Raw genomic sequence first — 25,807 nt, 5'->3', positions numbered from 1 at the left:
AAAAAAACACACAAACAGCCCCCGTACTCTCAGACAAACCTTGTAGTATTGCTTATGCTCATATTTCCTTATTTTTGAAAGAAAAAAAGTGTCTTATTAATTCCTACACTACATTTAACAAATGTTTTATGTACCAACAGTGAAAAGCTCCATTCTACTTTAAATTAGGTGCGACCACTTAATTAGGTACACCTGTTCAACTGACCGTTTACCCAGATTACAATTCAGCCAATTAACTGGCAGGAACTCAGAGCAATTAGGCACGTGGACATGATCAACCAGAATATCTAAATTAGGAACAGTGGATTAAAAATGATATTTACCATTTGTTATTTTCAGACCCAGGAAGGCTCGTTTCCTCTCATCTGTCTAAACGTTATGATCAAGACACCAACGCGTAACTTGACAGGTACAGCGTATAGCCAGTTTTAATTCACTGAGCAGGCAGGAGTGACGAGGCACAGCCAAACAGTACACGCAATTATAAAATAAAACACTTTTGGCTGACCACACAGTGAGTATTAAAACATCAGATCATATTTTTTTAAAAAAGAAAATATAGAGCCAGCTAGCTCTTAGTGTCATGATAGAAAGTCAAATGACAAATTCTCTTCGGCACAGGCAAAGATAATCCTGCACAGAGAGGCCATGACAGTGTAATAGGAAGTAAAAAATGTGAGGTTTACTAAAGAAAGAGAAAAGCCAAATGTACCAATAATCCAACACATTACATAGAATAAAAGAAAAAAGTGTCAGCTGGATAGTCGTTAGTGTTATCAGGCAAAATCTATCCCAGTGCACTGCTGGCGACCTTAATGAGGTCTGTACCATACCATTGTTTGCATATGAAAACAGATAGACCCCGAACACCCGTCCTTTAACATTTTTAGAGTAACACTTTTTTGCGTTGCTGGTGAAATACAAAAAGTTCATCTTTACAAAAATGGACTATTTACCTTAGGTTTGGCTTACAAACAGTACCGTTACAAGCGTAGTGTACGTGTCCTATACATCAGTGCTCCTCAGCTTAAGGCTTTAGAAATCAAAGCACATTCTTATCCCAACTCGCATGGAGGTAGAAGTACTGCAGCAAGCCCACACAGTCAAAGTAAAAATAGTTGCACGTCCACGGAGGTGATTCTGTCGTTAAAAATGCTGCAAAGAGCAAAACGTGAACTTAGTCTGAAACTGTCTGAATTCTTCTGTTGTTTAAAACGACAAGTGAGGCAGTCGAAAACACGTCCTCCACTGGAAACCTTTACAAAGAGAAAGCAAATACTCCTAAAACGCTCTCCCTCTTTACACTTTGACACAACATCAAATATAAATACAACATGCTCTTCTTTACATGAGGCTCACTTATACTTTATGCAGTATCCTTGGACCTTCGATTGAGCTGACTGAAGTCCACGATTTCATACTAAACAGGTAACAGAGGCTATTCCAATGTAGACTCATTCAAACTGTACCTCGCAGAGCTACTGCAGTCTGTAAAAGTAATAGTGTTTGTGGCAGGTTACATGAACGATGAATATTTGTTTTCATAGATTATATTCAAACTCATCTCACATCAGTCACACCTGTGATGCAAATGCAAAGATCCACTTGTAGTGCATCACACAGTTTTCCATTGTTGATCAAAGGATTGCATGTTCAACTTGATTCACTTTAAAAGGTTTTTTCAATTTCCAATTAGAAAAAAAAAAAAGGAGTATCTAATGTATATAAGACCTTTGCGTTTGCCGACTCTTTTGGTTTAAGCAGAGGGATGCTGTTATATGATCATACATCATACATGTTCCAGCAATGGGAAACCATAAACAACAGGCGTGACTACAGTGTGACGGTTGGTCTGTTGAAACACGTGTGTTTAGAATAGAGGAGCAATTCTGAGTGTTCAGCTGGAAATAGTGTTTATGGTGTGAGTATCAAAAAGTCCGTGAAGAGTCTCTGCATGTACACAACATGCTGCTAGTCATTAACTAGTCGATAAACATGGTACTGCGCTCCATGTTCGCTCGTGGACACTTCAAACACAAAGGCGATGCACAGCAGAGTCTCCTGAGTTTCTCTGTTGGACACCACCTAGCAAAGACACAAATAAAGACAAGAAAGGCACTGAGGGGGGAGAAAGTACATTTGTCAAAGTGCAGCAAAACCTTTTCAAATTCAGTTCATTACATTAAGAAGGTGCAAAAATACCTTTGTGCACAGTTAGGCCTATAATTTGTTTTTGGGGGGTTTTTGCTTCTGGACACCACCACAGTGGATTTCAAAATAAATAAAATCAATCAATTAATAAATATGTGACCAAACTGCAAGCTTTAATTCAAGGGGTTTTACAGACATTTTGGAATAACCCACTCACCCATTTTTATATTTCTATATTTAGTTCAAAATGAATTGCACAAATATCTAAGATCTCACCTCATTTATGAATATTAATACTTTGATTAAAATCATTTGCAGTGAATGACTGCCTGAAGCCCAAAACTCATGCACATCACCAAATGCTGTTTACTTGCTGACATGCTGCACTAGGTTTCAGCTGCTGTTGTTTTGAGAGTCAGTGAAGTTCTTCAGTAGACTTGGTGGAGATCAGGTCAAGATATGTTATGGTTCAGATTATGAGCTGTTAATCTTGAGCCAGACTCTCTACAGCTTTCTGGTCTAATCTGTCCTAAGCATGCAGTTAGGTCTGTCAATATTTGGCTGGTACACTCCTTTTTAACAATGTACCAGATTACTGATTTAGCCACTCCCCCCCCAGTGCAATAAAGGCCTCTCGCACGTACACTGACATGTCTTTAGGCCTCATGTTTAAAAACACAGTGAAAACTAGAAAATACAAATTAATCACTTCTAGGTCTTTAATTTACGATGTAAAAGTGTATCGAGTCATAGAAATAAAACTGAAGTGAAACTGAGCACTTTGGACTCATCATGTCTGCTTACTTTGTCATGAAAGGACCATGGCAGTCAGTTGAGGCCTGTTCCTCACCTATTCCACTATTATCATAAAGGTTGACCTCTGATCTTGAGGTCAAGGTCACTGGTGTTGAAACTCCTCTGCCATTTTTAGTAGAGACGACTATATTATGAATGTGTGAATCCTACATCACCTTGTTCTCAAGTTATCATATTCACAAGATTTTCAGCATCGAGCCCAATTTAAATCCACTATGTCGATGTAAATGTGCAAAGCTACAAAAAAAGTGTACAATACAGAAAATGTACAGTTGATTGTAACCCCCTCGTGCCGTTTTCATGAATTCTTAAAGTTCAGTTTAACAATTGTTTTTAAGTGATGCCGAAGGATATTCAACTCTACATTTTATCCACATAATAGTTTATATGAATAATTAACCAAATCTTGCCTCACACTATGAACCAAAGCAGGTTTATAAACAGTGTATGGTTTTGTATTGGTGGTCAGATTAGCCACACACACCTGTAGAATGGTGAAGTTCTCCAGAACACTGTTCATCATGTACTTCTCCGGCAGGTGTTTGAGTTTGTGGATGAAGTTGATCATATATTCACACATGGGTGAGCGATGGATGCGGAACATGTACTTTCCTCCTTCCAGATGTGCATATTCAGTCTGGTTAGGAGAAATCCACATGCGTTATTTGCAGTTAAAACACATGCAGGTGGGGTCTAATGTAAAATACATTTGAGTATGTGTACATATATTCAACAAATAAGAGCCATTATTAAAATGTGTGAATAATTTTCTCACCTCAACCTTTTCCACCACCTGTTTACCAAAGGAGCAGACCTTTGTTGAAACACTGATAGTGATGTTTTCTGTTCCACTGTACTGGCTGCTCACGCCGTAAAAAGCGCCAGAACCTTCCTCGATGTCACTGCTCAGGTCCGCCTAAAACAAGGAGGATGAGATGGACACAGAATGAGTGCGACAAAAAATAAAGGGGTAGAAGAAAATAAACGAAGACGTCACCACCAAAGAATATAACTGTAGTGTTTAATACTCACACGTTACATGGACCGAGCTAGAAACTATTCAAGAACTTGTGTTTGATTTGCTGAATAATAATAATAATAATGCAGTGAACTAAAAACACTTGTTTAAGAACAAAAAAGTGAAAAAGTAATTTCCTGCATAATTTCTAGTGTTACACTGGCTTTGCTTCCCCCGTGTGGTGTAGCAGGTTATTACCTCAGACTGCAAAATGAACTCTACAAAAGACCCAATTTTTTGTTTAACAAAGTGAAAGTAATCTCGTGTAAACACTTCAGCATGTTAGTGCGCATGTCCTAAACGCCAGCTCAGTTTTTGAGATTAGAACTTGCTGACTTTCTTTGCTAAAATGGTTTAGTGTTGTTGGTTACGTACCCAGAACTTGACAAGAAAGAATGCATTGTGTGGCCCTTTTTCGTAAAGCTCTTTCAGGCCTCCTTTCTTCTCAGAGAACTTGTCGTAAATCTGCCTCACGTCTATGGACTCCAACACTGGGTCACTGTAGCCAGGGTTTGATGGGCCAATGTGCACGAACAGATGTTTATGCTGTAGAAGGGAAGGAGAAATAAGTCCAAGAGGGTAAAAAGAAAGAAAATTTTTTATATTGAGGACTCTTGCTTCAAAAGGTTCTGGCTGTCTGTACCGTCTCTCTGTCTCGTTGAGTCTCCATGAAAGCAGAGTACTCCAGTAGCCGTAGTTTTGCAGAGGCAATGGTTCTGTCTTGCCATACAGGAGCTGCTATAGCTGCAGGTCGAGGGGGTGGCAAGGCCTCATAACCTGTTTAACATTTAAAACTGTGAAACAATTCAAATAACAATATTTATTAAAAAAAAAAACTGTGCAAATCAAGTTCACACTTACTGATAGGTGCAGGGACGGGGGCTGGGAGTGTAGTGTACGGCGGCTGTGCAAAGGGCTTGATGCTGTAAAAACGAAACAGAAGAAATAACCCCAAAAATGAGTAAATGTACCTGCTTAGGCAAGAAAGTTTGATTTTCAAGACAGAAAACCAAGGTATGTGCCAGCTATACTTACTCCTGAGAATGCCCAGGCTGTCCTGGCATAGGGCCGGGCCAAAACTACACAAAGAAGAAACAGGTTGAGTAAAACGATTTGCTCACGTTTACCCCGAAAAGTAGAAAACAACAGATGTGTTTGTGTTAGCGTCTCACTCTGACTGGTGGAGGAAAGGGAGTCTGGGCTTTCATTACACTCGCAGAGACGATCTGAGCTGATGAGAGATTGGCCACCGTCTGCAGCGCCTTGTCCTTCGAGACCTGGTCCTGAATGACAAAGACAAAGTAAAACACAATGACAAAACTCTGAAACGTCACAATAAAATGCAGGTTATCATTCCAAGATCAGCCAACTCCAAAGGCCACTTTAGACAGCAAGCCAGCCAGCATGTAGTGTACATAAGCATGATGCAGCAACTATATGGAAAAATAGCACAGAAAGCAAAGCGCACATGAGGGGGAGCCGAAGCAGGAGGCAAACCAAGTAAGAAGAGCTAACCGTCACCAGTATTTCACTAAAGCCACTAAAACGAAAGAGCAACAAGCAGGGGTTTTTTTTGAGTCTGGCAATAAAACTGCAACTGTGGACTAGCAGCAATGTGATGCCAACCACACAACACAGAAGCCTGAAGCAGAAAACTGTAGTTGCATAACCGAAACTTACCAAGTTCATGGCCTATGGCAAAAAAGACATTTTATTAATTAACTTCAGTACATTCAAAGTAAAAGCAGATCACAAAATCATTGTTAGGAATATGCCTTGTTCATACTTCAGAAAACATTTAGATACATTCACTTTTTGCATGTTTATGTGTGAATAAAAGTTTTTTATTTTCTAAATAGAATAGAATAGAATAAAGCTTTATTATTCCACGAATGAGAAGTTTGGCTGTTACGCAGCTCTTATGGCAACTGGAATATAAAATATAGAAGCCAGACACAAAGTGGTCTTATATAAATAAGCAACTGAAGTTCGCATATAGAGATAACAATGTACAGAAATATGTATAATAATTGTACAGAGATATGTACGTGTGTGGGGGGGGGGTCCTTCGCTCCTTCCTACACTGTGGGTGTAAAAGTCTCCTGCTGAACGAGCTGCTCAGTGCTCGCAGTGTCATGCAGGGGGTGGGAGGTGTAGTCCATGATGATGTTAGCTTAGACAACATGCTCTCCTCCCCAACCTGCTCGATGGACTTCAGCAGACAGTCCAGGACAGAGCTGGCCCTCTTGACCAGTTTGTTAAGTCTCCCCCTGTCCCTCTCTGCCGTTCCACCGGTCTAGCAGACCACAGCTTAAAGATAGCAGACGCTATAAGTGTTCCTAGAAGCACATCCTGGAGTTTTCTCTTTAACTACGGAAGCAAGTATTTCTTCGATAGAACCCAAAGCTAACTAATCTGTGTTCAGTTAGTTAACTGCAGAGAGGAGTACCATCTCAACAAGACTCAATCACTGATCCCATATGGAAAAGAAATAGTAAAAACGTATATGTGATTACTCATGAAAGTGGCCACTTTCTCATTACTTTCATACATTGTTTTGGATACTTACTAAAACATACAAGTTTCATTATATAATTTTTCAAGGGATCTTATATCTGTTTTCACTCTTATATGCTTTTCATACAAGTTTCACACAAGACAGATACATACTTTATAAAACTTATATATATCTTTTCCATATGGGATCAAATGATTCATGATTAGTCTGGCAGTAGTGCTGGTGGCACCATCAAAGTCTCAGCTAATGTCAGCGGATGACCCAGAAAGAATAAACTGCACAATCCATGTGAGCATGGCCAACAATCAAAGGTGACTGATGTCCACAAAGAACTTAATTTATAGTCCAAATGCTTTGACATACTTATTTCAACTATTTCTTTAAATTAATTTGTCAGAAAATAAACAGATGTGCGCATACATGAATAATAAATTAAATAAATAAAATCAAAAACCTAAAAACACAGTTTTCACTTTGGTGTTGTGAGTTAATGAATTTAGGTTCATTTTTCAAGTTAGAATGAAATTTTCATGGGTGCAAAAGGTGAAATCAGCTGTAACTGTAGTCAAAAACACTGCCTTATACTGAAAGAGCAGGATATGTCCTACTGATCTGTTCCATCATAAAACTGAGTCCTTTGTTTATATCTGGAGATTATAAAGGTTACTCTCCACATGTGTACGGGAGAGCAGGTGGTTCAACAGATTTGGTGTAAAATGACGGTTTGTTTTGTGTAGAACAGAGAATGGTAAAACCACAAGAAAGAAATAGAGAGAAAAGATAAAAAGAAATGTAGGAAATGTTCAAGAGCAAGAATCTAAAGAAAGAAAAATCAACGGAGAAAACTTTTGAAATTCCTCAAATGGCCACATTAAAGACACCTTGCATGTTTACTGATATGGGGGCATGCATGTAGGTTACATGCCGCTAGTATTGTAAACTAAGTGGTCAACAAAAGCCAGCAACCTAATCTCATGCAATTATTTGTCTAAGGCCACAAACTTGATCCAAGTGAAATGACCAACGTACCAGCCATGCATAAAAATGATGCCAAACATATATAAACACTCAAGAAAACAAACTTGTGTACTGTGCAATGCTAGACAATACAAGCAAAAAAATAAATAAATGTCTGTGCCCTACTGACTATATTCCAATCATGCAGCAAAGTCCTTCTATACTGGATTTAACTTTGGTCCATCAAAGTTTTCTACTGGTCTCGACAAAAAGGCTCCATGAAGGTTATATTGATCGTCTGCAATTTGATTAGCAGTTGCAGTTCCCTGGAGACTCGTATGGCCGATGTTAAGAACTAAGAGCAAGGCACCAGTTTTAAGGGCACGAGTCTCATGAATATGGTTGGAAAATACAGTTAAATATAGTTGTAGTTTTAAGGTGGTGGGAGTCGGCTTTGACAGTAAAGATACCCCCAGTACAGGTAGTACCCCAGCAGAAAAATCTGCGTCTAAGATTGGGTCAAGTTACATCTGGGCATGCAAAGCGAAGCGGCTAGCATTGCAAAGTCAGTGAGCATGTATACCTTCAGCTTAGACTGAATCTCGCGAGACTTTCTCTTGGCCAAGACTTGCAGGTGACTAGAGACCTGAGGAAAGACAGGATGAAGGAAAAGGAAAGAGAAAAGAAGAAGGCTGTGACTACAGAGAGGAGTAGAGTATAGTCAGTGAGAACCCACCTTGATGCTTGCCTGGTATTCTCGTACCCTCTTACGTGCCAAAACCTGAATATGACTAGACACCTGTGGACCCAGGGTTACCCCCGTGAAAACACACATTTACACAATGATTTCATACAGACACAGTCCATAAATATTCATTTAAACAAGGTGGAACAAGTTACAATGAACAAGATGCACTTAAATCCTGTTACATAAAACAGATCAGTGGTGTAGTCGACACAAATATCTGTGCGTACCTGTTTGCGTGTGCGTGTCTTCCCCGTTCGCAGCTTGATATAGCGAGCTATCAGCTCATTTCGACCTGACATGACATAGAAACTGATAAAATTAGAATGACTAAAAAACATAAACACGTTATACAATTGTTAAGTTATTCTTAAACTGCACTGTTTGGGCAGATATAGCTCACACCTTATGAGCAGACTTAGCATGGGCATATTCAAATGTCTCCCTGTAACAGCCACTCTCTAGTATTTACATTACTAGTATGTGGCCAAGCTGCAGTATTGTTTGGGCTGTTTGTGCTGCTGGCAAACTGATTTGCATAATGACATTGAGAAAAGTAAGAAAACAGGAGTGGTAAAAAAATTACAAGGTAAATGTGGGAGTGACATGACTATTGATATTCAATAAAATGTATTTAAATCTTTCAATGATCAAGGAACCATATCAACTTAGTCTACAAAACAGCATCAATTCAGTCATCAGTTCTACTATATCAAATGTTATTTGAGGCTGTTAGGTGGTTGCTAAGCAACAAGATGACTATATATTGCACGTGTCTAGCTTTGTGTATATAAATAAATGAAAATGATCCCAAGCTTGCTTTAATGGTGTCGCAGGTGCAGAAATGCAACAAATGGGTCGTTTTAGCCCACGTGTAGGTGGTTGCTAGGCAACGTGAGGGCATCACTACTGTGTGCCAGCTCAGCTCCCATTATGTAGAAGGGTTTTGTGGTCAGATAGGTAGACAGAGCTTTCATGTATTATAGTAAGATTGCAAGTAGCTCCAGGCAGTAGCTCCCTCTGCTGCTTGAGCCACGTAGGACCCTGTAACTTTTTATGATGCTGCAAAATAGACAGAATCACAGCTCCAAAACTGAACTGTGCGATTTTCTGAGGAGGAATGTCCTAGTAATCAAAAGAAATTTACAATAACAAATCTAAATGGCTGCATTTTTTTAAAGCCAAAGTTAATTATGACTGCTGTGGTTGATGTATGACAAAGGCAATGTAAAGCATATAAGTTTTTTAAAAAAGGACCATCGTTCCTACATATGTCTGTACATATTAAAGTTGTTAAATTGCACCACTTGTTGCATCCCATTTGTTCACTGAAACAAATATGAATCTAAAAGACAGGCGGACATGGTTGAACACTCCACATTAAGCTAAACTTCATTTGCCTTGAATCTGAAGCCAAATGTGGTTGTGGTCCAGTAGTTTGTGTCTCACAATGTAAAATACAATAAGTACAATCGTAACACAAATGGCTGGACCGAGAGTCCTTATTGTTTGAGTTTAGTGGTCACAGTGACACTCAAATTTATGTTTAGACTGTCCCGAACTTACTGGTCAAGTTCTAAAATGAAGCTGTGCATACTTTTGAATCCACTGTCTGTATCTGCAAGCATAAAATAAAACCTCAATGTGATGCCACTTATGGTGAAATGTTTTAAGTGTGAAAGTGTGTGTCTCCAAGGTAGTGAGATTCTTATAAATCCCCATAAAGACTTGTCAAGTTCTCCTTTTCTCAGGCTGCAAGACATTTCTATTAAGAATAGCATGTATTAATTTTTAGTCAGGTTTGCGTTTGCTTGCTGGCAGACATTCAAAAGCGATGAAGAAATGGTGGGAATGGAGAGAAAAGCAGAGGAGAGGTCATGATATTGTTAACAGACTTCCAAAATGTGGTCAGCACAGACTGCCTGGTCAGCTCTTTCCTTCTCCCTCTTCTCAGTTCCAACCCACACCCGATGATCTGCTCGTCGCTTGTAACTTCTAAGTAACCCATTATACAGCACGCCGCAAGCGGTTAAATATAAAGGTGACCAGACTGATCCCACAGCTGTAATCATTTAGCACACATGCACACTTACTAACATCATCATCATCATCATCATCCTTTTTTCTGGAAAAGGCTGTGACGCTGTAGGGATTTCAGATGAGTCACATCAGCACTGTTAAGTTACCAGAGCACAGAATTTCCCAAAATCAACAGAAGGGGCTGACTCAGACACAGCAGTCTGCTCCAATTCCCAAAACAGGACACATGCACTACCCTGCAGCCTGCCACTACTCCACATAAGGGTAAAAGCTCTTTCTTTAGATGTCAGATCTATTTTGCTATAATATAAGGCAAGATAAGCTACAACTATAAATATGTAATATAACCGAGCCACAAGGTGAGGGCACAAACCAGTGTACTCATAGTGGGCCGTCCCAAGTCCTGATAAATGTGACGGTTGCATCAGGAAGGGCACCTGGAATATAATCTTTGCCTAATCAAACATGCGGATCATCAAGAATGTAATTTCCATACTTGATTGGAAAGGGCCTGGGTGAACAACAATAGCCCCTGGTACTGTTAGCTAAGTGGGTGCCAGTGGAAACTGTGGTACTGTTGGCCGAAGACAAAGAAAGAAGAGAGGGGGAAGGCGTGTTTGAAGGCAGCAAGAAAGACGGAAAGGCAGGAGTGAGGAGGTTTGAGGAGGAATTTAAATGCAGGAACTATGACGGGTAAAGGGAGAGAACTGGCCGACATGATGGATACGATAATACGTGCAAGAGACCAGATGGAGGGGAAGGAAGACCAGAAGAAACAGAGGTTGATTCCAACTGTTCTACCATGGTGTAGATAGGAAGTGAAATGAAGTAGGAAAGAAATTCCAAGTAAAAGTATGTGAAGAGTGTTGTTGAGGTGGAGAGAGTCAGAAATTTAAACTGATCAAGCTGAAGGCGTGGTGTTGAGTGTAATCCCACAGGCTGGCTGTCCGTTAAAAGAGCACAAGGAATTCTGAAGTAGACTGAATAAAGTGATACAGAGTATTACCAGAAGGGAACAGAGAAATGATGAAAAGGAAACTCCATGGTGAAACGAGGACATGCAACAAAGTATTCAAAGAAAGCAAAGAAAAAGTCAAAGGGGAGTGGTTGGATAGATGAAGAAAGCAGGAGTATTGGAAGGCTAGTCATCCAGCAAAGAAAGAGGTGGTAAAAGCAAAGGAAAAGGTTTATAGTGAGTTGTATGTAAGACTAGAAACTAAGGAAGGAGAACAGGACTTGTTCTGAGTGGCTTTTGGGCTGGAAAGGATGTGCAGCATGCTAGGATGATTAAGGATAGAGATGAAAATAAGATGCAATGAAAACCCCCCACAGCTGAATCATGTTGAGTCTTGATGTTGCACAGTTGGGCACTAGAGGGTACAAGGCAACTTTGGGCATCGCAGGTTTGGTACACTAAAAAGGTAACAATCTGATCGGAGTAGAGTCAGGCAGAGCGTAAACAAGTAATCCACAACTTGTGACAATAAAACAATTTATTTTTTAACTACACTGCCATAATGTCTTAGTAAGGACTGATTAATCACTACACACAGCAGATGTTAGAAAAAGTTTTTTACATGACTGAAATAAAAGGATAAATACGTGGATTTTAAAAACACCAAATATGCATATATCAATCTTTAAAAACAACCCTAAAGTAAAAGCCAAGATATTTGTCACCGTGTGCTGAAAATGTTTTTCAAAGTCTAATAACGATGGATATAGGTGTGGTGTGATTTAAAAGCAGTAGATGCCAAAGTTAGTATATTATTTTTCATCTGCATTACTTATTAAATCATTAGAGTATTTATCCAGCACCCATCTAACTGCCAAATGATTATGAAGAGATAGATGATGAAGAAGCTGAGTGTTAAGTTTCAACAAACTAAAATATCAATCCAATATTAAAACATCATTACTGACACGCGCGCTGCATTATCTGTGTCACCGAGTCTGCTGATCGTCCCTATTTAGAAATACTTGCTTGGCACTATAATCCAGGGTGACATCATGGTAGTAACATATGACTGCCACCAAAGACAGCACGCAGGCTGGATCAATTACGACTGGCCTAGTTTAGCTCAAGAAGGATAATTAAAGCAAACACCCACTGAGATTCGCGTTACTATGAAATCAGTATATAATTTTAATGCTGTGTTCGTAACAGTTTAATAGTTAATTCACACTTGTGCCGATAAGCTAAATGAGCACTGCGTAGTTTTAATTCCTTTACACTAGTGTGCGTGTTTATGCACACAAACCACTTTAAGGCATGAGATGTATTTTCATTTAGCAATATTGGGTGATGTTGGAACACCTGTCCACATCTGACTATAGGTGAAAAATAGCTGATAAATCTCCGTGGTTTTCATTTTATATCCTCTAAACTGGTTTATCATTTATATTAAACAATATCTTAACATAAAAAGTCACATCCAATTATGCAAAAGTTGAAATGGATACTTAGTAGCTCACAGTATTAAGAAGCACCGATGCAAGGTTGGGTGTTGTACAGCTAATATTACGCTCAGTCTCAGTGTTGCTTTTTAGTAAGTGTAAGCATACATCAACGGGACAATCCTCGTTAAAGGAGAGGGAAGCAGGGAAGGTCAACCAACACACTGAGCCCCACGCTTCCACAAAAGGAGAAAATGCCACAATGCTGAAACAAACTTTCCCTTTCTGTCACCTGGTATCATATATCCCGCTCCCCTCACTGCTGAACACCCTTACAAATGCACAAATGCTTCACAGTCTGATTCAGAGTGCAAACACTCAACTCCCCCCTTCAAAAAAAAGAAAAAAGGATCACAAGGGTTTCATAAGGTAAGAAAAAAGCCAAAATAAAGAGCTCTTTTCACAGGCAGCATCTTAAACCAATCCTAATAAAAAACAAACACATGAAACGTTGCTTGTGTGCATTTAGAACAAATCTGTTCCTGGTGTTTCACAGACCATTTATGCAGAACAACAGAAGTTATTCAGAAGTTAACTACAAGTTGACATGAGAAGTCAACATGCTCCTTCCTTTAACCTTATCACTGCAGATTGTCCTCTGAAACAAAAAACTACGTAGCCTGTTGAAAATACCTGCGAGCTGATCACCTACGCATAAAGCAAGGTGATCCTGCACAGGGGTCAAAAACCAACTCTGTCCCAAAGTGCAGGCAGTTGATTAAAATTTGTGTTTTTTTGGTGTGGTTCTTCTAAGAACTAAAATTCTGGAATAAAGTGTTCATACATGTAAAGCCTTTATTATTATCATTTTTATTTATTCCAAAATGGTTGGGTCAAGCAAAGGGTGCCTACAGATAACAAACATGTCATACTGGCTGCTACAGTCATTGCTTTATGTTTATTGACTCTATTAAATTTAAATATCTGCAATTTTACACAGTCATCGAAAGAAAATTATTTAAACCCAAAAAGGAAACCGACAAATTAAAGTCAAATCCTTTACAAACAAGTCAGTTATATATTACAGCTTCTTTGAATATGTTTTGTTTGAGCTTTCATTTCAATATCGAAGAAGAAACTAGAGGGGAAAGGGATAGAAAGTTGCTGCTCCTCACCATACATCTTCCCCTCATCTGACAGTATGATCTTCCTCCTTCCACAAGGAGGGTAGATGGCCAGAGCTTCCTGAAAGCTCTGCTCAATGTCTGGGCTCCACACCCCTTCAGGATCCCCGTCCAATCCGCGGTCTGCCCCGTCTCCCAGTCCCTCTCCATTGGGACTGGCACCCTCCTCCTGCGCCCCATCAGGGCTGCCACGGCAACTCCACTCCGACGCAATGATGACGGCTCCAGCTACAACACACCTACAACACACGAAACAAGATAGATGTGGAACAGATCCGCTAAACTGGATCTGACACGTTAGTGTTACAGTGTTATGCTTTTTGGGGGGCGTGGTGGCTGTAAGAAGGTTTCTCCATTTTGTCTGTCTGCCCTCCTCACAAATGAAGAGGCCAGAGAGCAATAGAGAGAAGTGCACACTTTCACTTTTATACTATTCACACAATTACACTCAGCTTGAATTTAAAATTTAAACCAATAGGCAGAAATACAGGCAACTGAGGAAAAGCCCTTATCCAGGACTAACAAAAATATACAAATACTTGTTACAAAACTTACCCTGAACCCTGGTTTTAACATGTTTCCTTCCATGTTGAAGCCAAAACATGATTAGGAAACAGATTTGTTGTTGTCACAGCTACGATGCACTGCAAGCAGCAAGATTTTGAGAAACGGATGCAGCTGTTTTCTGTCCTATACAAAAAACCTGTAAACTGTGTACAGCTAATTCATTTTTGCAGTTAAGGACATTTTAAGCGTCACGTCGGTTCTTATAGAGTGCTTTTTCTTCTGTACCTGAGCCCCTGAAGTGCTTCATGCAAGTTGCCTCATTCACCCATTCAAGCCTAGAGTGAGCTAAGAAAACACCCTCCAGACAGTTACACCACGAATTGTTACGAGGCAGGGTGGACCCGTGCTTTCATGTTGTTTACGTGAGTCTGTGTGAACTTTAGCCTTGCTTTCCTGTTCTTAGCTAATAGAAACACTCAAAGTGGTATTGTAGGCCCACTTCTTTAAGGTACAATGTGCTGTATGTTCAGAGATGATGTTCTGCAAACCTTGGCTGTAACAAGTGGTTATTTGAGTTCCTGTTACCTTCTTATCAGCTCAAAGCAGTCTGACCATTCTCATCTGGCCTCTGACATCAACAAGGCATTTTCCCTTTATCTGACAATAATCTGCAGTTTCTGAAATCCTCAGGCAAGCCTGTCTGTTCACAGTCACTTTAATCATCTTTCATCCCCATTTTGATACTTGCTTTGAACATTTCTACTTGCCTAAATGCATTACTGCCATGCGCTTGCCTGATTAGATAGCTCCGTTACTGAGCAGTTGAACAAACCTAAGTGTAGTCGCCATGCATGTACATTATTTTGTAATGCCAAACGTGGACAACCTAAGCAGTTAAAAGCACAGAACATCTTTAGACTGTAGTATGCAGCCTAGAGAAGGGGAACGAGGTTTCCACAACAAGTAAAACATGACGTTTTGACACTTTTCCCATATTAAAATGTAGTACAGGTTTAAGAGCTTATTTCCTTACTCTTAATCCCTTCATGTGAACAGAAAACCCCCCAAAACGTAAGTTAGATCAGCAGTGTATAAAGCATTTTGCTAAAAAAAGAACTTGTTTCATTGTTTTTAAACTTGTTATTTTTAACACAGGGAATCTGAGGCACACTGACAGCTCAAGAAAATTAAACCACACACCTTGTTTTGTTAATCCACATCACTGACATCATGATGGATGGACGAGACTGAGATCAACTTTGCGGCTGTTGAGAATAGCGACAGATTTCTCCGACTTCAAGTGTCTACACACCAAGAGCGAGATCAGATTCACTTTGAGCTGTTCACAGCGTCCATGGGTACGGTGTGTATTAATAGTTCTGGCACCCGTGGTCAAAGACCTAACAAGTGACAAGCTAAAATATTAAGGGTTTATAAATGTTTAAAGACACTATCCAGGGTCAAGAACGACACTACCAGGATGTGTCACTATTAAGATGAGATCACAAGATGTAATACATTAAATATTTAACTGACTGCGCTTAGTGAAGATGAGACCAGCTATTCCTTTTTCTTAGCTGTTCATTACACAGAAACTAGCCTAAAAGGCAACACAAACTTTAGAAGACTCCAACCTTGGCTGTGTAGGCCGCATGAGGAAATTACACATTCTTTTGTTATTGTTGAAGATGCTCCAAGTCTCTTCAAACACAGACACACATATGCGACATGAATGTTGCCTGGTGTGTAATGTTTTCCAGAGTGTGGTTAATATGGTCCCTGCCACAGAGGAACCACAGAGGATCAGTGTGGTCGCTGAGCTTCCCCTGCTGTGGTGGGTTTATTCTGCACACTGTGTGCAGGGCCTTCCCGGTTTCAATCACTACTGACTGGACTGAGCTGTTGCCATAGAGATCAGAAAGGCCTAGCGGGGTGGTCAGGCAAGCGCAAAGTCTAAAAGAACATTTTGATATTCGAGGGAGGTGGGATGCGATTGTCCTGAAAGCTCTACTGTGGGACGTCTGCAACTGGGAAGGTGTTTCTTTGTCCTGACTGGAACAAACTCATCATGATGTCATATTGCTTTTCATGTTCACAGACAAAAAGATTATAATGACCACAACAAGAGTAGCTTTGCATGAGTCATGATTTGAAAAACAATTGTTATTTATCTTAAAATGAGCCTTAGTGTAGCTCCTCAGTGCATCCCCTCGTCATGTCTAAAGCAGGCCCTTCTACCTCCTCCTTCTCCTCCTTTAGGTCACCCTCCATTTAAGCCAACTTTCTTCTGATTGGCCTTTCCATCCAAACAGAAGGTGGGAGGGGCTTCCATGCTCTAAGCTAGTTGTGCATATAGAACAGTCTAAAGCCCGAGCTTCTGGTTGATTAGGATTAATAAGACAGAAGGAAGGAAGTTTCCTATATTCTTCAGTGGGATTTAGGTTACATACATTTCAGGTCAGCTAACTGTATAGTAAGCAGAGCCTGACCAATATAAGATATCAGCACGAGCAGGACAGGAACATGACATCAGCATGATATCAACATGACATATGGTGTCATCATGGTTTGTCCATGTGAATGACTTGACTCTAGTATTGAAAATACTGTCAGCATAGCAAATGGTGTTGCCTAGTAACGTGTCTATACCACTAAACTGCTAAAACTAAATAAATTAATTAAATCGAACTACTTTAATACATAACTACTAAGATACATTTCTGGAATGTCAAAAAATATTACTCATCATTTTCACGTTTTTCATTAGTGGAAGATACTGTAGGCAGATGTGAGGCTACCAGGCAACACATTTAAATATTCATTTTAAAAAACAGACACTCTGTATATACAAAGTTATAAGCAGCACACACATGTAATAATCTGAAACGGAGATTTTTCACACAGAAAGTCTAAATGTGTTAACATGAAGTATGACCTTAGTTGGTGTAATGACAAAAATTATGTTTATGACAATTTACTCTAACGTTAACTTAGTTTATGCATTTGATTAAGGGGGGGCGTCAATCATCTAATACCCTTTTCTTTAGCATGGTGGGGAGCTCACAGACGGTTTAACAAATCCCAGGGGGAAACTTGGCTTAAATAATCAAACCTAGTGCTGATGTAACACATACACCACAATCACAGACTTGCATTACCAGCACTGGGAGCATTGCTGTGCAGTTTGGTTAGGAGTTCTGAAATCTGATGAGCTGTCATGGCCACAGATTTGTCAAGAGCAGTGGTGATGCAAAGTTAGGATACTGGCCACAGAGCACATATGTTGCTGGCTCTGCCTGTTTCAATATAGCACCCGTGGTCAAAAGGTCAGGTGTTTTAGTGCAATGAGGAGGCCAGTACAGCATTGAGCTAAATAAAGCTATGAGATCAGCGAACACCGAAAAGTCATGCACATTAGGGGCTGTCTACTGCTCCCAGTGGAGCACCGTCGACATTATGAACAACCAAAACTTCACAGATTTCTATGAACTCTTTGCACACTGACTACTACAGTACCGAGAGGCTTTATGGATATAGACAGTAAACCGATCGACTCTTTTAAACACTCGGATAACCTTATCATGGTCACATCTTACACAATTTTAACAAAGCAATCAGATCACACACATATGCTGTAAATTCTCCCATGGCCTTTCCTTTGAAACTCCTACGACTCTTAGTTTCACATGTTGATACAACTTTCACAGCAGCAAGAAATGAGTCCCATCTGCGAGCATGCAGAGGGAAAATGAAATCACAGCGAACGCTTGGAAGCGGTTTAGCCGAGTGTGAGTTGGCAAAATATCCCTTTGATCCCCAAAGCGGAAAAACTTCCAACTAACTGTCCATAAAAGTTCCTAAAAACCGCACACAAGCACTTCCAGTGGTAGTCATTGTATGCTATCGACCAGTTATTTTCTGTTTTTCAGTGGATATATAACCAGCAAGCCACCGCTAACACACTCGAACTGACATGCTAGTTGGCTAGCTTGGGAGCTAATAATACTGCAATAAACTGCAAACTAAGTCTGAGAGACGCATTAAACTAGCCGAATACAGAACGAATGCTTGAGAAAATATTGGAGGAATTCCCTGCTAAACACGTGAGTCCCCGAATCACTACAGGCACAGCGGGAAAATGCGAAATATGTCAAATATCCCAAAACTTCCAGCACACTCGAAGCGAAGCAGCTGCTGCAGCATGAAAAGTTGCTACACACAACAAAGAACTATATGAGAGCACACTCACCTCACAACGGCTCTCCTGCCCCGCTCCTACAGGCACACGCTTTTTGTTGTGTGCCCCTTTTTTCTGTAGAAAAGTAGCCTCGTGATTCGGGAGTATTTCCAGGGCAAAACAGCTGCGTTTGACAGAAAAAGGCGGAATGCAAAGTATGAGTTTGGTATGAAATCAACGCGCGGAGGAAAACGCACGGAGGCAGAGGCGTGGCGTCGAAACGCACACACGCAAAAGTTTTGTGGGTCCCAAGGCAAACTCCTCCCCGGACATCAGACTCCTGGTGGGATAGCTGGGAGATATGAGGAAGGTGGTAGTCGTAATGCCACTTTTTTTGTCTAGGAAAAATCACTACATATCGCGTGCCATCGGGGTGGATGGTTAGGTCCCTGGATAATGCACCTCCTGTCTACACGGACCTCATACTTTGGTTACTGCAGGAGAAATACTACTGTTAATATATAAAGCTCCATTCAGGATTCATTCTGAATATGAGAACACGCATTATTTGCACGTTTGCTTTAACTTTTGAATATCATTAATTACAGTTCTGTCTGTCTATCAGTGTTCTGTAGTTGTGGTACTATATACCCAGCAGTGAAGCTTTAACAGGCCCTAAGCCAAGATGTTTCAGGGCCCTGAGAGTGGTAGGCGGGGAAAAATATCATTTCTTTTGCTAACTTGTTATCAGAGATGGGGGGGGGGGCTAGACTGTGCCCCACCTGACATTGGAGAAAAGACAGTGTGGGCACCCCGACAAGGTCAGCAGTCAATCACATGGCCAGTACAGAGAGACAGAGCATGGCCGCTAAATCTGCACCTATGGTTTGTTCAGAATAATCAACAAACCATCGGTGCAACAACAAAAATGTCTTTGAAGGAAACCCAGGGTTCAGCTGGCCAAGAGGTTCAACATTGTTGCCCTTTTGTTTTGGGGAAACGGTTTACCACTGTGTTGTTACTTAGTCAGAATGATGAAAAGATGCAAAGTAATGTAGCTTACATAGATACTAAGACTGAATTAGCTACCAGGTCCAAATGGGCATCTGCCTTAGGATCACTGAGGGGACTCGTATAACAAGTGACATGGGCTATTTTAATTGAATCGCAATATACAATTGGAAGACGCATGCTGCTTCGTGCTGCTTGGTATTCATTTTGATAACTAATGAGGTGCCTTGCCCTAAGGAAACTATTGGCTCACCTTGTTTTGTGCATTTCTTAAGGTTTTTGTGCCTGGGGGCACCAATGCAGTGTATTTAGTATATACTAAACTGCCACCTGGTGTCAGTGTTTTGTGCTTTTCTTAGATTAGAGAAAAACAGAGGCAGGAAAAATGGGTTTGCAAAAACCCAGGAGAAGGCAGGAAATGAATATATATCTGGGGCAGGACCCCCAACTGTGCCCCCCTAAGACCTATCTACCTGCCCTGTCTGTATCTGGTTGGATTCTTTAATGCTAAAATGTATGGCTCAAATGTCACATAAGAAAAGGAAAGGCTGAGCATAACTAAACTCCCAGGAACGGTGAACAAGAAGAAGCGCAGGGCCAGTAGGGACAAGAGAACTTTTAACCCCCTGACAGCATCTTGGTCTGGGGTTGTCCTTTCATGTGGCCACTGGAGGGCAGTAGCACCTTAGTCATTGGTATTTTAAAAGGACAGCATGACAGCTGTCAGTTGCATTGACCAAAGAAATAAGTGGCAAATTGTGGGTTTGTTTTGTTTTTAATTAGCCCTCTGATTTTAGGAAAGGCATGAATATGCTTGATCTTTTAGTTGTAGATGAATTAGGAAGAATGGCATTACCAGAAATCTGATGGTAAAAATCTAAGATTTCAAAACCGATCTGGATGATTTGTGCAAGTCACAGTGACTGAGAAACATTTGGTGCTTGGTGATAGACATCAGAGAGAAAACTACACAGCAGCAGTAAGATTCTTTTTTTTAAAACATTGGCTGAATTTTCCTGGTTTAATTTTGACATGTGCAAACATGTTTGCATCTCAGCCTGCCTTTACAAAGTGCTATCCTTTCCCAGTGAGGACTCCGGCTGAAGTGGAGATCAGGTATTTCATTTTTCACTGAGCTTTTAGAAACACTTCAGAGTGACTGAGCAGAAAGGTGGAGGTATAAAATTCAAAACAAAAGGGATAGCTATTATGAACTTTGAAGAGGTTCTCCATTTTTTAAAAGATTATATTTTCTATTCTGTTACTGCAAGTAGGCGAAATAGCCAGTCGCAACCTGTTTGCCTTGCTGCCATTTGACAAGCTGCACACAAGTAGCATGCCACCAGTAGTTTCTTCCCTTGGGCTTTGACATTACTGAACTAATGCAATGACTAAATTACTGATTTACTCTTTTATTTCAATTTTTGTCTTTATTTATGTTTCATTTTCATTTATTTTATTATTTCATTTTTTGTCATTGCTTTTGTGTTGCATGTTTTTAATTAAATTATCTTGAATAAGCCTCTCTCTCTCTTATCCTTCAATACTCATCCACACTCAGAGTGCTGGAGGCTAGATTATTCCGGATTGTAGGAAACACTTGATAATGGAAACTTTCTTGAATGGCAGGAAATGCACAATGCAATTTTGAATGCATCTACCCTGGAAACTATGCACGCTAATCTAACCAAGCAAGTCTTGGTAAGTTTTACATGTATTATTCCTCATACTAACTTTTACTCGCCTTCTAAAGCCATTGTGTGCTGCATAGGAACGGACCTTTAGAAATCCCTCCCCCCCACACCGTTACTATTAACACTATTAATGAAATATACAGTTCTGTTTATCTAAGCTAAAACATGCAATATCGTCCTGTAAGAAAAATAAAAATCAGAAAATTAAGTGGTCCACAATGATACATCTTCAGCCAAAGAGTGTATGTATTTACTCCCTTTTACCACCAGATGGCGCGCCACATCAATCTCCATTGAACAAAGTACAAAAAACGGTACTTTGACCACAGTCAGTGAGCTGCTCGTGTTTGTTGAGATGCTCTTTTATACAAATTAACCTCACGCTTACGTTTTTTATTTACTATTTCCTATTTTAACTGCTGGGTTACACCTGCTCATATAGGCCCACATGTCCAGCCCCTTTGGCGACCCCTTTCATCCCTATATAAGTTACAGTCAGGCTACAAGCTAGTGGGGCTAGCCTCTGTTTCTCTCCTCTAGAGTCTCCCACAGGTGAGCGCAAACTTTATCTGTCATTTTAGGAAACATGAACTTTTATTTTGGCGTTTTTTAAATTAATTTATTTATTTTGTTTCAAAATGTCTGTGTTTAAAATGCTCTTCAACATCTAGTTTAATAAGGAGCTACTGGAGAAGCTACATTTCGTTTTTAGAGATAAGTTAGCTGAAGGTGACTCAATGTTGCGCTAAGGTCAGGGACTGTAGACCAGCATTCAATAAACATTTACAGTATTTCACATTTCATAATCAGTAGCTAAGTTTATCCTTACACATAATCGAAGAGGGAATGTAATAATTCTGAGGCTAAGGCCTCTCAAATCTACTCTTCATGTTGATTTATGATTTATGTTTTTTTGAGCAGCTATATGTTTTACTTAAGTTAACCCTATTTGTTAAATGTCTAAATATAAATATGATTTTGTATTTTCTTATGTAGATCAGAAAAAATTAATAAATATCTATTTTTTTAACCTGTATTAAGAGAAGATACCTAACCTGTAAATAAGCCTGACCTGTTATAAAGTATATAGTAAGTAGTAAAGCACAATATAAGTTCATTTTTGAATTGATTAGGATACAGTTTATGAGTAAATACATCAGCATTAGAAGTATCGCTGTGTGTGATCTTGCACGAAAACCAAGGTGAGTAAATCAGTAACAGTGTAACTTGTCAGTCTTGTGTGTGTGTCTGTGTGTGTGTCTGCCTAGACTTTGAAACAGGGCCCATTTACACAGGTTATGTGTTTTGAATTAATGCAAATATTTGGCAGGTAGAGGTTTTTGTGTGCTACAGTAAATATAACTGTGCTTGCAAGCACCCGAGTTGCTCAGGTTATTGATACCAGGAGAAATAAAACGGGCGGCGCGTCCTTGTGTGAACTGGGTGTGAACACCAAAACACACAGTTATCAAATTCAGCTGGCAGAGCCAGTTAAAGGCAGGCAATCATCACAATGTGCCTTTTGAAAATACACACGGCGGCTCACACAGTGATTAGCACGTAGTTTACTTATTATCCGCTGGATTATGCTTTACTGAAAACTGGTGGCAAATGTTGGCAAAATGCCCCACAGTGCTTTCTTCCTTTATGGATTAGTGTGAAGTGTGTGTAAGAAAAACCTGCTGTGCATTTAGAGTGCATCTGTATCTACAACTTTACAGTGCCGTCTAGCTGTGACTATATTTGTCCTCCCTTCCTTTTCTCTCTTGCAGGGGGACAGGAGAGTCGAGAGTTGGAGGGCTGCCAAAAGAGGCCGGCCCGCCTCGCAGCTGAAACTTTTACAAGCCAAGCAGGAAGACACACGGAGAGCGATCGAAGAAGAAAAGGAGGAAAAGAAAAAGTGAGAAAGACATCTGAGCTCCTTTCTCTCGATCTTTCTGTCTCGCGTCTCTGTGTCTGCCTTCTGCCCGTCTCTCCTTTTCTTTTCTTCTTCCTTGTTAAAGCCATACTGTATTTGCCCGCCTTTGTTGGCAGGGGGTAAATGTAGGGCTTGAGGACAGGGCGGGAGGGAAGTAATGGAGGGGTGTGGGGACTTTGAGTTCAGAGAGTTCAGCTGAGGAGAGAAATAAATTCATAAACAACAAAGGAGACGTGACGTCAGGGTTGAGGGGCTGTCCAACCTGCTGCCTGAATCTGAGCCTCCATAGAAGAACCGGATTCTTCACACCACGTGTGTGTGTGCATGCGTGTGTACAGTATGAACGTGTGTGTATGTGTGTGTGCGTCCATTGTCCTGTCTTTGAGAAAAGACTTGTGGTGTTCAAGCAGAGAAGCTGGGCTATTGTGGTCTGCTTTGTGTCCGCAGTTGGTGTTTGAAGACTGAGAGAAGCCTCTGGTAATGTGTGTGTTGGTATCTGTTTGGCCAGTCAGAGGACTCCGCCGCTATTATTACAGCAGCTGCGACAACGAATTAGGCGTTTCACTCGAAACAAGCTTTGCTTTTTGTCTGTAATTGGTTGCTTGAATCGAATGGTAGAAGAGTGTTCCTGGTTTTTTTTAGAGTTACACTCAGTATTTTCAAAATGACATCAGCTCGGAGGTGAGTGCTGATTGGTTGGCTTGGCTTGGGATACCCGCTTCAGCACCAATGATTGGCCCGCAAGCTGGCTACAGAGAAGGTCGGCCATTAATGAGCAGATGGATTTATGTTTTCTCTCCTAATGATTGAGGTCATCTAGAGGCGACAGCTCGCTGATCCAAGATCTGCATTGGTGTTCAACTATCATGCTCGGGTGAGAAAGCAAAGGGAAACCTGGGAAGGATGCCAAAGGCAGGGGGGGGAAAGTATCCACCCTCCCTGCTCATTGATTCATTTAGCTGAACTCTCTCAAAGCCCTCCCTCTCACGAGGGCTGATATTATCCCCAATGGAGGGAGAGAGGACGGATTGAGGGGAGACGCAAAGAAAAACGGGCAGAACAGAGATGTCAAAAAAGACAGGAAGTCTGCCAGGAATCCTTTTTCTGGTGAGAGAACTTGAAAAACAAAAGTCCAACAGCGTATATGAGAAATCTCAAGCCAGTTTGAGCTTCTTTAAAAAAAATCTATGAACATGGTGAGATGCAACAATATGGCAGAAGTGTCGGGATCTGCTTGTCTCTCTCGCCATCTGTCTGTTGCTGCAGGATAGTATGAGTGGGGTATGTGGACAGAGGTGCGTTTTGGATATTGGATAATAAAGGTGTACGTTAGCCGATACCGGACTGTTTTGTGTCGCCGCGTCGGCTCACGACAGTTGACGTTTCTTCTCGTACTTTGTTTCCTTGTCTTTCTGTGGCACACTCTCAGTCTTAACTCTTTTCTCGGACTCCTCCTCTTTCTGTTCCTTCTCTCGCTACAGCATGTCACTCCCTTCCTCTTTCTGTGTCTCTGCACCCCCCACCTCCTCCCGTCCTCCCCTCCTTTCTCTCTCCTTCTCTCTTGGCAGCGGTGCCAAAGTGGGCTGGCAGACCGAGGCAAACACAGCACAGGGCAGAGCAGAGGGTGATCCAAAGGCTGGTGATTTGATTATGTGTATGTCTGTGTTCTTAACTCCTCTGTTGTTGGCGTCTTCTCGTGTTTGACTCTGTTTTGGTTATACGCCACTGACAGTAATGCAAGTCTGCTGCTGGTCTGTTTTGGACCTCTTTGCTGTTGGTGTGTTTGATATTGTCGTTTGTGTGTGTATGTATTTTCTTTTCGCGTGTGTGTCACAGTGGCTGTGTGTGAGCAGACGTCCCTCTGTCACCTCGTGTACGGACAGACGCACTCACGCCAGTAGGAGGGGATTGTGGGAAGGGGGTGTAGCTCTCAGAGGGTGTGCTCTACTCCTCTCTTTTCCCTTCTTCCCGCCATCACGGCCCTCTTCTCCGTCAGTCGTCCGGCCCAGCCCGCCGCTCACTACAGGCTTCAGGTATTTCCCTTTTTTTAATCCTGTGACACCTTTTCCCTGCAGTCTGTCTCCCCGAGTTCCTCTCGCCCTGTTCTCTGTCCTTTATCGTGGTCTTTCTCCTAAACGTTGTCTGTTGTTATCGGTTGCCACGCCGCACTCTCCTCGGCGCCATTTTGGCTCAATGTACATGACAGAAGAAACTTTTCTAGAGCTCAGAGGGACACTGCGACTCCCTGCTGACAGTCTTCTTTCCCCTGGTGTCTCTATCTCTTTCTGTCTTAACCCGAACCCCTCTTTGCCGCAGGACAGCAGGCTCTGACGGGGGGGTCAACAGTATTTTCTGTGGTTTTCTGTATTGAACAGGTGTCTCTGTGGAGACTGGTAGGAGGGACGACAGGCCTTCTTGGTTACTCACTGACCTCAGAGGGTTGTGTGGCTTGAGAATGGTTGTAAGCTTCAGGTTAGTGTAAGTATAGGTGCTAACCAGTGTTGAAGAGCTGTTATGGGACGAGTGAGGCACAAATCTCTTATCATCCGGAGCCATGGCGATAGAGGTAATATAAGGACAATATTTACTTCCTTTGTGTCTAGCCACTGTAAAAAGTCTGATATATGGCAGAAGTTTCACAGAAACATGTTTGCTGGTGCAGTTGTGTGTCCAG

General features: G+C 41.0%; 1 protein-coding gene across 1 annotated transcript; it reads right to left on the bottom strand.

Moving 5' to 3' along the window:
- Positions 1-402: 402 nt before the first annotated feature.
- On the bottom strand, positions 403-16,665 carry tead3a (TEA domain family member 3 a). The gene is made up of 14 exons (XM_005732686.1): positions 16,598-16,665; positions 13,818-14,065; positions 8,436-8,500; positions 8,197-8,259; positions 8,044-8,106; positions 5,666-5,677; positions 5,158-5,268; positions 5,021-5,064; positions 4,847-4,908; positions 4,629-4,762; positions 4,361-4,531; positions 3,743-3,883; positions 3,452-3,604; positions 403-2,085 (listed from the first exon to the last, which is right to left on the bottom strand). The coding sequence occupies exons 1-14, from the start codon at positions 16,663-16,665 to the stop codon at positions 1,972-1,974; spliced, it is 1,449 nt and encodes a 482-aa protein (XP_005732743.1). The 3' UTR covers positions 403-1,971.
- Positions 16,666-25,807: the final 9,142 nt, after the last annotated feature.

This window comes from Pundamilia nyererei, unplaced genomic scaffold, assembly GCF_000239375.1.
Source record: "Pundamilia nyererei isolate P.nyererei 1_Seehausen unplaced genomic scaffold, PunNye1.0 scaffold00047, whole genome shotgun sequence".
Classification (NCBI taxonomy): Eukaryota; Metazoa; Chordata; class Actinopteri; order Cichliformes; family Cichlidae; genus Pundamilia; species Pundamilia nyererei.
Note: the sequence above shows the minus strand (reverse complement) of the source record. Positions and strands in the feature narration are given on the sequence as shown.

What these genes read in the sequence shown, in the direction of transcription:
- tead3a (XM_005732686.1), bottom strand. Translation starts at nt 16,665, where the DNA reads ATGGAAGCCCCTCCCACCTTCTGTTTGGATGGAAAGGCCAATCAGAAG. An exon ending in CCCCGTCCCTGCACCTATCA is followed by an intron (nt 4,763 to 4,846) that starts GTAAGTGTGAAC and finishes AATGTTAAACAG; the next exon opens with GTTATGAGGCCTTGCCACCC. An exon ending in CTCAACGAGACAGAGAGACG is followed by an intron (nt 4,532 to 4,628) that starts GTACAGACAGCC and finishes TCCCTTCTACAG; the next exon opens with CATAAACATCTGTTCGTGCA.